The sequence below is a fragment of the Asterias amurensis genome, chromosome 18 (genome assembly GCF_032118995.1).
Source record: "Asterias amurensis chromosome 18, ASM3211899v1".
NCBI classification, from domain to species: domain Eukaryota; kingdom Metazoa; phylum Echinodermata; class Asteroidea; order Forcipulatida; family Asteriidae; genus Asterias; species Asterias amurensis.
In genome coordinates, this window is record NC_092665.1 from 7389019 (window position 1) to 7402568 (window position 13550).

Consider the following 13550-nt stretch of genomic DNA (forward strand, 5'->3'; position numbering starts at 1 on the left):
TGTCATTTATAAAGAGCCTTTCACCATGTTCACTAAAGACAAATTGTCAACCTTAAAAAAAGAAGTTTCAGATATTTTACCGAGAAAACAATCTCTTGGCCTTGGTGCATCTCTAAAGATATTCCATATATGCTCGAAAGTGCTAATTACACACTGAATATGTAAGCTATACCTAAGAAACAACTGAAATTTGTAACAAAATTATAACCATTCTTTCTATCATTAAAATTATGCATTGCCTAATATAAGAACACCAAAAATATTGTTGCCAAGATACCTACCCAAATGACAAAAATGGAGTTTTGAGGTTTGTTTAATTTCTATCATGAATAAATACTACACCTAGACTTTAGACGATGTGACCTGTTACACCACATGTTTACAAAAGAGCAGCAGAGCCTGGACTTCCTTGAACACAGCTCATTGGAAGAAAACATAAAATCTTCTATTTTATGGAGATTGCACTGTCTAATTCTTATCAACTTTTGATATGATGAAAGTGGGCACATCTCAAAACTTGTCCAGCTTTTACTTTCGGATTTAATTTTGTGTGGAAATTATGACACAGAATGTCAACTTTCCCATATGGCAAGTGTAGTATCTTGCCTGCCAGAATACCCAAAGAATGCACAAGTTCACTCACATAGTAAACAAAGTTCCCATGGTCTCATAGAAGTGCATTGGCTCAGTAGTATGGCAGGTTACATGTACATTGAGTGCTTACATGTCAATTCCATCCTGGGGGCTAAGACTACAGGCAGCATGTTACACTCATAGAGTTATATATAAGAACTAGAGGGCGCACGAGTGATGCTTCGTGCACAAACGCCACGGGACCGGAAGATGACAAGCGCGTCATTCTGCAATATGAAATACACGTTTTAGGTTTTTTTATTGAACGCTCACGCGATGCTGTTTGTTCAACTTACAAAATGGCCGCACAAACACACGCTGTGAGATAGCTGTTTTGTCAACTTAGAAAATGGCCGCCTGCTGGCATACCGGGGCGCGTATATAGGCCAGTGCGCGCTCTAGTTCTTATTTATAACTCTCTGGGGTGGATTTCACAAAGTTAGTCCTAACTTAGGACTAGTCCTAAGCAATGCTAAGAGATAGGACTGGTCCTAAGTTAGGACCAGTAACTCATCCTAACTTAGGACTGGTCCTATCTCTTAGCATTGCCTAGGACTAGTCCTAAGTTAGGACTACCTTTGTGAAATCCACCCCTGGTTACACTACAGTTGGTCTGCATTTGACTACCATTTTCTTACTGTTGCGACTTCATAAACATAGACTGGCTGCAAGCCTGTTATTTTTCAGTATTACGTACATAGTGACTGCAGGCAATGCGGATGATATATTTGTTATGAATTACTGGAGAGAAAGAAAAGAGCAAAAATAAATAGTATAAAAACTCACTCCAGACCTGCAGAAATTTAAAAGGAATGGTGCAAAATGACTGTTTTTTTAATGGCCCAAGACAAATTTACATACTTTTTTCTTAAAACTACAAAGAGAAGTCGGATCAATTCATAAAAAAATATAAACAACTATTTACGATTTAAAACTTTATTTGTCATCTCTCCTTACATATTTGTTTTTGAGGAGGAATACGTGAAGTGTAATGTTTATCATTCAGTTTTGAGGTTGGGATGATTTTGTTGGTAAAATCCTCAGATAATAGTATTGTTTGAAAAGCACTGGACACCTTCGGTGTATCTCAACATATGCATAAAATAGCAAGCCTGTGAAAATTTGGGTTCAATTAGTCTTGGAAGTTAGCGAGCAAATGATGAATGAAAAAACACCCTTGACGGGCGAATTTGTGTGCTTTCAGATAGGAATAAAAGATTTCTCGCTAGAAGTCTTTTGTTATTGTGACCAGGATGTTGTTAGGGTCGATAAGAAGGGATACTGAGGAGAATAGCTTTGCCGTTCACAGTTGTTTATTCTGGAAAATAGGAGAGAACAGAGTCCGTTGTGTGGTGTGGTCTCTCGTGAATATAATTTGAAAGTGAGCTGGTGAGAGTCTTAATTTATACATTTCGGACTCATAATTAATTAATATAAAACATACAATTCTGACATTAATTATGAAAGGAAATCTTACAATGAAAATGAATAGTACATTTAAAGGAAAAATAAGAAAACTCTGTGGGGTGTCTTCATAACCGTCACATTATTTTAGTGAGAATTTACCTCTCTCTCAAAAACTATGTTACTTCAGAGGGAGTCGTTGCCCACTATCAACAGCTCTCCAATGCTCGTTACCAAGTCAGTTTTTAAGTTAATATTTGTTTTGAGTAATTACCAAATGTGTCCAGTGCCTTTAATCTAGTGTCAATATAATGCGAGTACATTTGTCTCTAGAAGCATTTGTTCTTTGAATGGTTGTATTATATCGAAAGAATGAGTTATAAAACAAAATATATAGTTAATTATTCCAATTGAAATGTTTAAAATTTACAATCTATTCGTTAGCACATACTATAATGTCTTATTGCACAATGTACACCATTTGACATTAGGTTGAAAGATGACACTCAAATATTACTTAATTCTAGCTACAAGTATAAACAAAAATCATACCAAACTGGTTACACTATTTTATGACAATTCATGTGCATATTAAAGGCAGTGGACACTATTGGTAATTGTCAAAGACCAGTCTTCTCACTTGGTGTATCTCAACATACGCATAAAATAACAAACCTGTGAAAATTTGAGCTCAATTGGTCGTCGAAGTTGCGAGATAATAATGAAAGAAAAAACACCCTTGTCACACAAAGTTGTGTGCTTTCAGATGCTTGATTTCGAGACCTCAAATTCTAAACTTGAGGTCTCGATATCAAATTCGTGGAAAAATTACTTCTTTCTCAAAAACTACGCCACTTCAGAGGGAGCCGTTTCTCACAATGTTTTATACTATCAACAGCTCCCCATTACTTAATACCAAGTGAGGTTTTATGCTAACAATTATTTTGAGTAATTACCAATAGTGTCCACTGCCTTTAAACATCTTGTATAATTAACAAGAGTTTTATGAAAAACTGGCAAATGAAGACAGAGGAGGAAGAAAAGCATTCTCTAAAAGATGACATGCCCCGAGTCTAGCCTTGATCAAGGTGCTCCAGCCGACCGCGACCGGCATATCTGCTTCCTCGCCGAATTCCGTAAGCGCAACCCATTCCCATTCCGTAAGCGACACACAGTGTGTGGATCAGTGTGTGCATAGTACCATGTGTAAAGTGTACAAGCACATCTGTATGGCGTGCATTGTATGTACAGTCTGTGTTGTTTGAGTCACGCGTACGAGGTTGAAATATGAACGACCGTACTCACGACTGCGCTATACTGTTCTCGCTGTACAATGTACTGTTCATGGATACATTGTTCGTGTACACTGTCTATGCACTGCAGTTGTTGCCGAATCGTGCCGCACCGGGACGGAGCACACTACGCCAACAGTCTTGAATCAAGGCTAGACCGAGTCAAGAAAACAAGTTTATGATGAAAGCACAGAAAGCAATCATAAGTCTTAAATCAAAAATCTTGTATAGCTTGAGGTGAGCACTATAAAAACAACTCAATGTTTCGATCACCATGCTATCATACAGGTACATAAACATAAAGATAATTCATGTTTAATGTAGTTAATTAACCAATTAAGCATGTTAATTATAAAAAAATATTCAAGAAATTATGATACATGCATATTCAACACTTCCATAAGCTGCACCATACACTAAAGAGGGTTGTCATACTGTCACTAACACATTCAAACCTCCTAACCGTCAATCCTCAACCACCCAATCCCAAACTAAAGAGTAGCCATAAATCACAAATGTCTAATCATTGTTTAAGACAAAAAGATTGATATCCAAGTTAACCGTCATTTTAGAGCAATGAACCACAAAAGGACGTCATTTCAGTTTGTTTGAGAATTGTAAGTTGTAACCAACCTCGTTCCCAGGGGTGATCGATCTCGCCGCGCCATTTTTTCCCAGCATGCCTTGCTCGATCATAACCCCTGGAAGTGTAACTCCAAAATATCCAAATATAAGGGATATTACAATTAGTCCTGTGGTTGATCCGTTCTGTGTTGGGCGTTAGTCGCGCACACGCTGGATGCGCTGTGTGTAAAAAAAGGCATAAACTTGCCTTAGCGTTCAGTGTTGCGTGACAAAAAAGTGAATACGTACACCATTATACGCACGCGTTTCGGCGTATAGAGCTTCTTGGAGACGCACGACATTTCAAATTTTGCGCGTATATGACAGCCAATCAAAGACACGGATCGCAATTTCCCTCCCAGGGGTTAGAGAGGTACGCAGAGCTAGCGTGATACGGCGCCCTGCCCATGGTAGCGAGGTTGAGTTGTAACCAACCAATCGACCCTTTGTATTATGTCATCGCTCCACCATCTTAAATAAGCCATTTGCGAGTTAGATTTGAATAATGTCTGGAACAATGACTCGCTTAGTTACAATGCAACGTTTACATTTGAATTCCTCAGACTATCGAGACAGTTGCTACGCCGCGTGATTAAGGCCAAGCTTTTTGCGTAGTTACGTAAGAGAGGGTGAACGCCCATACACAATTCTGAATGGATGTGTATGGCACTATGGTACCAGGGCTTGCTCATCTGGAGGTTGCTATACACAAGCTTGCCCCTAATCACATGGTGTAGCAACTGTCTCGATAGTCTGAGGAATTCAAATGTAAGCGGTACATTGTAACTAAGCAAGTCATTGTACCAGACATCATTATGTCCTGTGCCTTGAACACCAAGCAGGGTGGATATGTGCGCATTACAAGTCTTATTATTATCATTATTATTATTATTATTATTAAAATCTAACTCACAAATGGCTTTTTGGTGGCGAAACAATGACAACGCGCAGCTACCTAGAAGTTGTTCACAAAGAGTACATTTGTAAACGATCGCACCAACATTTGCCAGGGTGGAATGAACACTTTAAAAAGCAACTTTCTAAATTAAAAAATTAAATAAAAATAACTTAAGCTTTTTTTAATGTGACCAATAACTCAGAAACACCTCACACAGCTCTACATCATTTTACCTCAAAATTCATCATGAACATTTCTTCCGTAATTATAGAGTTTACTGCCTATAAATACAAAGTAGTTCCTTAAAACTTCTCTTGGTGATAGTTTACCATCTTCGTTGTCGTCTGCACTGCCAATAAGATGCCTTGCCTCTCCCTCAGCATGCTGACGATTCCTGGGGTCAAGATATGCCTTGATAAACAAGAAAAGATAAATACAGGATGGTCACTATTGGATGGTTTGTGTCCCCCCCCCCCAGTTACCTGCTACATGTAAAGGGTAGAAAGCATCATGTAGAGCCCCTTCACACTAAAGCCGGAATTCCCTGCAAGTTAATCCAAGTTAAACTACAAAACCTAAGTTTCATTTCCCCAAATTTCCCTGCAATTTTTCCAAAGGGAATTTATCAATGGGCATTCAGTACATCAACCCAGGGGTATGTACATGTATGTAGCTAACATTTACGTAACCCTACTCCGAAGTAGGGGTGGCTATTTCCTGGGAAATGGCTATGTCCTGTGAAACATTTGAAAAGGTTCAGCAATATTTCCCAGGAATATCTCTGCAAGATGTGAGAGTGTTCGGACAGCATTTAATACTTGGCACTGTTTATTATGGGTGCGCTCGATTAGCTGCCCTGGGTCGACCCGGTCTGCCCCCGGTACGTTCCAATGTCATTCCAGGGGCTCACCCGGGTCAGCCCCAAGTGCCCTGCTTGTAGTGTGGGTCACATGGGGCTGGCCCGAGGTGCATGACGTCACCACGAGAGGACGCCTGATCGTTCGATTAGCTCGTCAGGGACTCACCTGAGTGAGCACCGCGGGATCGATCACACCCTATGATACATGTAGCTGTTGGCCAATCAGAATCCAGGAATCATAGGAGCTTGATGGAAAGATTTGCGAAAAGCTCCGTTACAACATCACTCATGTTACGTTATAATGTGGGAGCTACAGTTTGTAAAGCCGCTTTGTTGCAGCGTGGAGGTATAACAAAGCAAACTCCCATGAATGACGTCAAAGTATTGTCATTTTGACGCCACCCTCAACGGCAGAAGTGTTTCTAGTTTGTTCAATTCCTTGACGTTGGTGCCTCATTTTTTTATTGACAATTACGAAAAATTAAGAAGTGTACAAATATCAATTTTACATTTAAATGGTAAACAAACACGTTATAAACAAGTTTCAATTAAATTTCCGTTAAAACAAATTGGCTCAAGTAACTGTTTTTAAAGGCTCTTAATCCCACCTCTAATTCCTCTTTGTCACAGATGTTGTCATGATTTAGATCCATATTCTCCCGGAACTCTTTAAGTCTCTCCTTGACCCATTCATCTTCCTCGGCTGCCTTCTCCAGTTCCTCACTATCCATCATTGGCATGGAGACAAACTCAGACAATGACAGTTTACTGTCTCCATTTGCATCTATGCAAAAGTGTCAAAATTAAATTAGCAGTTATAAATCAAAAGGACCTACATGTATATTGCCATAAATGCAAAAGATAGCTAATGGTCCGATGTTTCAACCCTAGCCCCTAACATTAGTCTTTCAGAAAGACTCTGCCAGAGTGTTCGGCAAGAGCTAAGGGTTTGGATTATCAAGTAAAACAAAAGTGGAAGAATATGTTTTGATTTGTTCAAATGCAGACTGCGTGATTTATTCAATGGGAGACTTTTGGGACGCTTGGTGGCAGCAGACTTACCAGGTAAAATCCATTGTTCTCGGTCATGTGCGCACGCTCAGAACTACGTAAACAATGGAAATATACCTGGTAAGTCTGCTGCCACCTAGCGCCCCAAAGTCTCCCATTGTTATTGGAACTCTAAGTATTGTTGTTGAATAGACACAACTTGGTATAACAAGACGCTTTAATCTTCAGTTGTTCTTTCGTTTTGTTTATCCTTTGTTCGTGTTTGTCCATCTTGTGTTTTTTGGCGTTGTTGTTTTTGTTTATTTTCTGTATTGCAAATATAAAAAAATATATATATAAAAATATATAAAAAAGACTCTGCTAGAGTCAAAATGTCAGCCCATTAAGTATTTTTTTGTGAATAATCTAAAGTGTAAGAACAAGATTACTGATTAGCAGCGCTCTAAACGATACTTTTAATTACACTGTCAAGTGTTATTAAGACCATGTCACATGAGGCAGCCTTGGGAAAAACAATTCCAAGCAAACAGCTCATTTTTGACTACATGTATGAAGAGACCAGTGGAGAGCCGTTGTCAGCAATGAGCCGTTGTCAGCAATGCCCCGAGTCCGCTTGGCATGTCATGGCCAAGAGGATAAGAGCACCGAGCTCAAGCTCTGGGGTTTCTGTTCAGCAGAGTGTGGGTTTGAGTCTCGGTCGGGACACTTGTGTCAGTAGTTCAGTACACATTTTTAATTCTCCCATTGCATTGCGATTGATAATTGATACTGGGTGTACTTTGTAGGGTGTCGTGGATAAGAGCACCAAACTCAAGCTCTGTGGTTTCTGTTCAGCAGAGTGTTGGTTTGAGTCTCGGTCGGGACACTTGTGTCAGTAGTTCAGTACACATTTTAGATTCTCCCATTGCATTGCGATTGATAATTGATACTGGGTGTACTTTGTTGGGCGTCTTGGATAAGAGCACCGAACTGAAGCTCTGGTGATTCTGTTCAGCAGAGTGTGGGTTCGGGAGTCATGACACTGTGTCCCTGAGCAAGACCCTTCGTATATGCTTCTCTCCACCCATGGGTAAATGGTACCTGTGAGGGCAGAAATGGATCTTGTGATTGATTTAGCCGAGTAGCGCATTTGTTGCACAAACTCCCCAGGGAGCTGAGATGGTTTAAGGAATGATTTAAAGCCCTGTGACCAGGGGTAATAATGTGAAGCGCTTTGGGATGCCCTTGGGGTGTAAAAGTGCCATATAAAGACCGACTAAACTGTGGAAATGAACTTGAAGTTTTTGAATTGTTTATTGTAGATCCCTAGCACTACGTGCAGCATACTCACATGTGCCCATCCTGGGTGTCATTTTGGGTGTCAAAATTGTGTACAAACATGCACAAAAGAGAGTTGACACCCAAAATTACGTGCATTGTTCAAAGGCGTGTTCTTCATTGTGTAAGAAACCAACTTGCATAACCCGAAACGCGACAGGTACGCTGAGGTCACGCGCTTGATTTTTATGCACAGAGAACAGCTATTGTCCAATGATCTGCCTCCTTTTTGAGAGCGTGAGGTCAAATGTAATGGGACCATTGGACTCACCAAAGTCATGAAGTAGCTCATCCACCAGCAGATTCAGCATGGTTTTACAATGCTCTGGATGAAGAAAGGCCAGAAATTCCTCTTCCTTCAAGATATCATCCTCATCCTCATCAGCCCTTGTCCATCGGTCACGGTAAATCAAATAATCCTCTGATATGATGATAAGAAACATATAAACACAATGGTGAGGCAGGTCGTTCATTCACCCCTAAAAATGTCACTAAAAAAGCCCTCTTCACACGACAGCAATATAGCAGGGGTCCCTCGTTTATTTTTATGCAAGGTTGTGAAATTTTAAAAGTTGCACTTTGTGTAAAAGGACAACCACGTTTAAATTGTCGATGGTCCCTAGTGAAATTTCAAATATGCTGTCCTCTTTATGAACAGTATAAACATACGAGATGCATTTGGTAAAATTTCACAATCGCGCTAAAATTAAGCAAGATTGCTGTCGTGTAAAAAGGGCTTTAGGTTCCTGTTGCTATGTAAAAAGGGTTTGCAACTTCACAGGTTCTGCTGTAGTTGGCTAAAATATAATTTGCATACTACTTGGAATTGTGATTCCTTGGTTACAATTTGAATCATTGGAGTTTGCCAAATGCTGTCATAACTGAATTGTTCTGCCATTCTGCATGTAAGTATTTCACTTCTAACTTGATGAATGGAGTTGGCCAACTTCAGTTGACATAAAAACTAGAGCCGGATGGAAAGGGGTTAATTGCAGCTTTTTTTTTCACCCATACTCAGCATAGTGACATGTATGTTGGTGGATGTTTGTTAAGAAATGCATGAATTACCCTGATTTTTGTGCTCGTTATGAAGGTAAATATAATTTACTATCTCATGAATAATTTAAAAATGTTTGGCACAAAATAAGTAATTAATTTAATTGTAATAAAGGATTTAGGGTCCCCAGTCATGCTAATGAAAACCAGTTGTAACTGTTTGGGCAAAGCCTATAGTCCTGGAATTACATCTTTGAATATGTTGCAAGGGCGAGGCCATTTTTTATTTTCAAGGGCACTTCTTAAAATCTTAGGGTCAATGGGGACCTTTTAAAGGGCACCAAGGTTAAGAGGACGGGCAACGAAGGCCATGGCCTGCGTGTAATTCCAGGCATGACCCTGAGTATGCACATATAAAACAAAAAGGTCTAAATAAATAAACAAATGGTTACTTACCTTCATCATGAGGTTTTAAAGCACTTTTGCCATTTTTCAGATCTTCCAGTATTTTTTTATCATATCCTCTCTGCTTGAGAAACTGTTCCCTGTACTCATCCCAGTGGATAATACCTGATAGTAAACATATAACTCGTAATATTAACAAATATGGTTACAATTGAAAGATTGCTGTGCCTCAATCAGGTGGCTTCATTCAATTACTTAGTTATGATACCACATTATATTCTGCTTCTATGCAAACAAGCTCACAAAAAATAAAATCTTCGTCTATTTATGTATTCAGAGTTACTTCACATTTTCAGCTGAAACTGGAAAGTGAAAACCTACACATAATTGTCTCCAGTTCAAGGTTACATTGGACTCCTGTACTAAACAACTTATGGGATTTAAATCATTTGAATGTTACAAGGTACGTATTTTATACTGGAATAGCCTTTGTACAGATCTCAAACAGCCTGCTACAATTGGCACATTTTCTAGAAAACTTAGGCAATACCTGTTGGACACATATTTGTCAAGTCACGAAGTATTATATATTAATTTACAATTCTCATGTTGTACTTGTACCTTAAATATTGATCTTAATCCCTCTTTGTCTGGTCTCAACTGTCAGTCTTAAATTTTGACATGTTTGTGTGATGAGTAATGTTGTGTGATATTGTCCCCGTGGCTGTCTGGTCTAAAGGGAAAAGTACAAAAGCAGTTCTTATCTGCTTCACTTTTTCCCTACCATGCTGGCTTCTTTTCCGTCCCCTCTGTTACTGAGTTTCTATAATCCAATTTATTGTTCAATTACGTAGTTACCTGTAATCACCGAAATGTATAGTATACCCTGAGTTAGTATGAAATAAATGTGGTTGTATAAACAAGAGATGACACTTACCATCACCATCCGCATCTATTAATGGGAAGATTTTCTTGCTTGATTCTAAAGCTTCTTGAAAATGTTTCTCAGTCTGAAGGGAGATCCATGCAGTCAACTCATCCAAATCTAATAGTTCATCCTTGGAGGTGTCTGCCCTGAAGACAAAAACAAATAAACAATCCTACCATGTAAAACAAAGGACTATGTTATTTTACAGGCACTGTACACTATTGGTAATTACTCAAAGTAATTGTTAGAATAAAAACTTACTTGGTACATGTAACAAGCATAGGAGAGCTGTTGATATAAAAAACATTGTGAGAAACGGCTCCCTCTGAAGTAATGTAGTTTTTAAGAAAGAAGTAACTTCTCACTAAAATATTTGAATTGAATTCAAGACCTCACCGTAAATCTCAGATTCAAGCATCTGAAAGCACACAACTTGGGAGTTTTATTTCATTATTCTCTCCCATCTTCGACGACCGATAGAGTTCAAATTTTCACAGGTTTGTTATTGTATGCATATAATGTTGACAAAAGAATGGGTTTTATGAATTTACTGCGAGTGTTAAAAGCAAAACAAAGTTGCCTACTGTATCAACCTACAATGATACATTACTGAAGTTGCTAACGGTGAGGTAAAAACAATGACAACTTTTATCAGAAAAGTATCAGTACTAAAAACTTACATGGAAAAAATCTCCATTAGTCTTCGTTTCCCTTCTTTTTCTGGAATGGTTTCAAAATCCGCATGCTCAGGTCCCAAGAACACTTCTTGTTGAAAGTCTTTATTGAGCTGACCACCACGCATCATCCGCACACCATCCATGTGATCTGGTGGTGCTATGTCAATGGGTACGTCTTTTCCTTTAGAATCATTTGACATGACTTTATGGTCCTTAGGATCCGTCTCTGGCTTATCTTTGATTATTTTTCTGATGACGTTAGCTTCATATGCACCGAGAGACAACAAGGCGAAAATAAGCAATGCCCTTTGGCATCGATTGCATATGGGGGTCTGCATTATGTCGTCCTGGAGTTGACCTTGTCTTTTGCTGCTTGGTTGAATCTGTTCAAAACGTTTACCAAAAAACAAACAATTGTACATCAGAAATTAAGGCAAATGAACTCTTTTCAATAGAATGAAACTCTTTAAAACAAAACTTTACAGATTAGTCGAATAAGTGTGATTCGTGGTTTGTGTACGCAGCCATTGCCTCATTTGTCATGCCCCATGATCATGATGGTAAAATTTGACGGAATCAGTTCAGTCTCGTCTCCGAGTCCGACTCAATTACTAAATATTTCAATCAAATCACACATAAAAGTCACGTCTTTTACACCCAAAAACTTTAAATTACCAGACAAAATAGTTGCTTTAACGACTTCAATCCATCCAACATCTACGTCAACGTGTCCCTCGATCCGCCCACCAACAACATTCAGACATTCAATAATCGCAGAATACGAAAACCTCGTAGTTTTCTGGTCGAACAGCGCCCTCTGTCAACACTTTGAGCCAACTTCCACTGTGAGCTCGGATATCGGATAGGCCCTTTTCGAAACCACGGCTTCGGCTCCAGACCGGCTCAGACGCAGGCCAGCCTGGTTGGATAGTTTGATTGGCCCATGGGCGTCAATCGGGGGGCGGGGGGGGGGGGGGGACAGGACACATGTCCCCCCTCCTTCCTTTTGGAGGGTCGGGGGGGGGGGGGGGAGCACAATATCAAATGTGAACCCCCACCCCCATCTTTTTGACCACCTTTACCATGAAGCCCAATATTGCACTGTGTATAATTTGCCTGGGCCCAGACCCATGCCGTAACGGTTTCAAACTCACATGCTCACTTTTGACAAAATGTGACCCCTAAAACTTGTGTCATAGATCCGCACCTGAAGATGCTGTTATCCCAAAAGGTTCTACATGTCCCCCCTCCTTCCTTTAGGAGGGTCGGGGGGGGGGGGGGCACAATATCAAATGTGAACCCCCACCCCCATCTTTTTGACCACCTTTACCATGAAGCCCAATATTGCACCGTGTATAATTTGCCTGGGCCCAGACCCATGCCGTAACGGTTTCAAACTCGCCTGCTCACTTTTGACAAAATGTGACCCCTAAAACTTGTGTCATATATCCGCACCTGAAGATGCTGTTATCCCAAAAGGTTCTACTGCTGCTCACATTTCTGGTCTATAGAGGCTTATGTTATGTTCCATTCTTTTTTCCTCTGATTGGGATGGCCTAAGATTGCACCACAGAGCATCTAAAATGCAAAATGTTCTGCATTCCGCTTTATGCTCCATCTTTAATAGAATTGCCCCCCCCCCCCCCCCCAACAACCCTCCTCCTTACAATTTCTTGTCTTCTGTTCTTGACGATGCTGGTGATGATAGGGATGACATGCCGTCTGAGCATTATATATGCAGAAATAATATGGATACGAAGCTGTAATTGAGTTGTTTTTTGAGATACAAAAACCATGATAGCAGGATGCATCATAGCTTGAAATAGGCATTAAATTCCAACATCTGAGAGTGGGCACATCACCCCTCAGACTCCCTAGATTGTACCAGAGAGATGGCCTAAAATTTCCCCCGGACCCCACCCCGTAAATGTTAAGACTAATTTTTTACACATAAGAAATCTGCAACCGAGTATAACTTTACACACAAATTTCTTGATTTAATTTTGTATTTACAAATTTCGTAAAAAAAAAAGAAAACGAACATTTGTTTACCTATAATTCTTACAAGTGTTGGATTTATGTGTACAGAAAGGCCATTAAAATTAGAAGGTCATTATTTTAGTAAACAGGGGTTACATGGTCTATATAGTGCTGTATGGCCAGGCGCCGATTTCCACCAAACTCTTCCTAACTTAGGATTAATCTCAAGAACTTAGGACGAGTTCAGTTCCGTAACCGAAGACGTTTTTATTAACCCATCCTAAGTGATGGGTTCGTCCTAACTCGAGAAAGGATTAATCCTAGTGTTTCATGAAATCGGCTGCTGGGGTGCACACCCCAATTACGATACACCTGGGCAGGGAAACAAGGACTACCCTGGAAGTACTTTTTTTCTAGTTACAAACCACAAGAGAGACTGACCGAGTAACTACAAATCTGTTTCTGCTATTAAAGAAAACTTCTTTGTTCATCCAAAATAAATAAAAACTATTGAAAAACATTTATA

General features: G+C 39.6%; 1 protein-coding gene across 1 annotated transcript; it reads right to left on the minus strand.

The window, feature by feature from the left end:
* Positions 1-5: 5 nt before the first annotated feature.
* LOC139950266 (45 kDa calcium-binding protein-like) lies at positions 6-11826 on the minus strand. Its single transcript, XM_071948884.1, has 7 exons — positions 11720-11826; positions 11048-11427; positions 10377-10513; positions 9491-9604; positions 8310-8459; positions 6319-6494; positions 6-5262 (listed from the first exon to the last, which is right to left on the minus strand). Exons 1-7 carry the CDS (start codon positions 11759-11761, stop codon positions 5086-5088), a joined length of 1176 nt encoding a protein of 391 aa, XP_071804985.1. The 5' UTR covers positions 11762-11826; the 3' UTR covers positions 6-5085.
* Positions 11827-13550: the final 1724 nt, after the last annotated feature.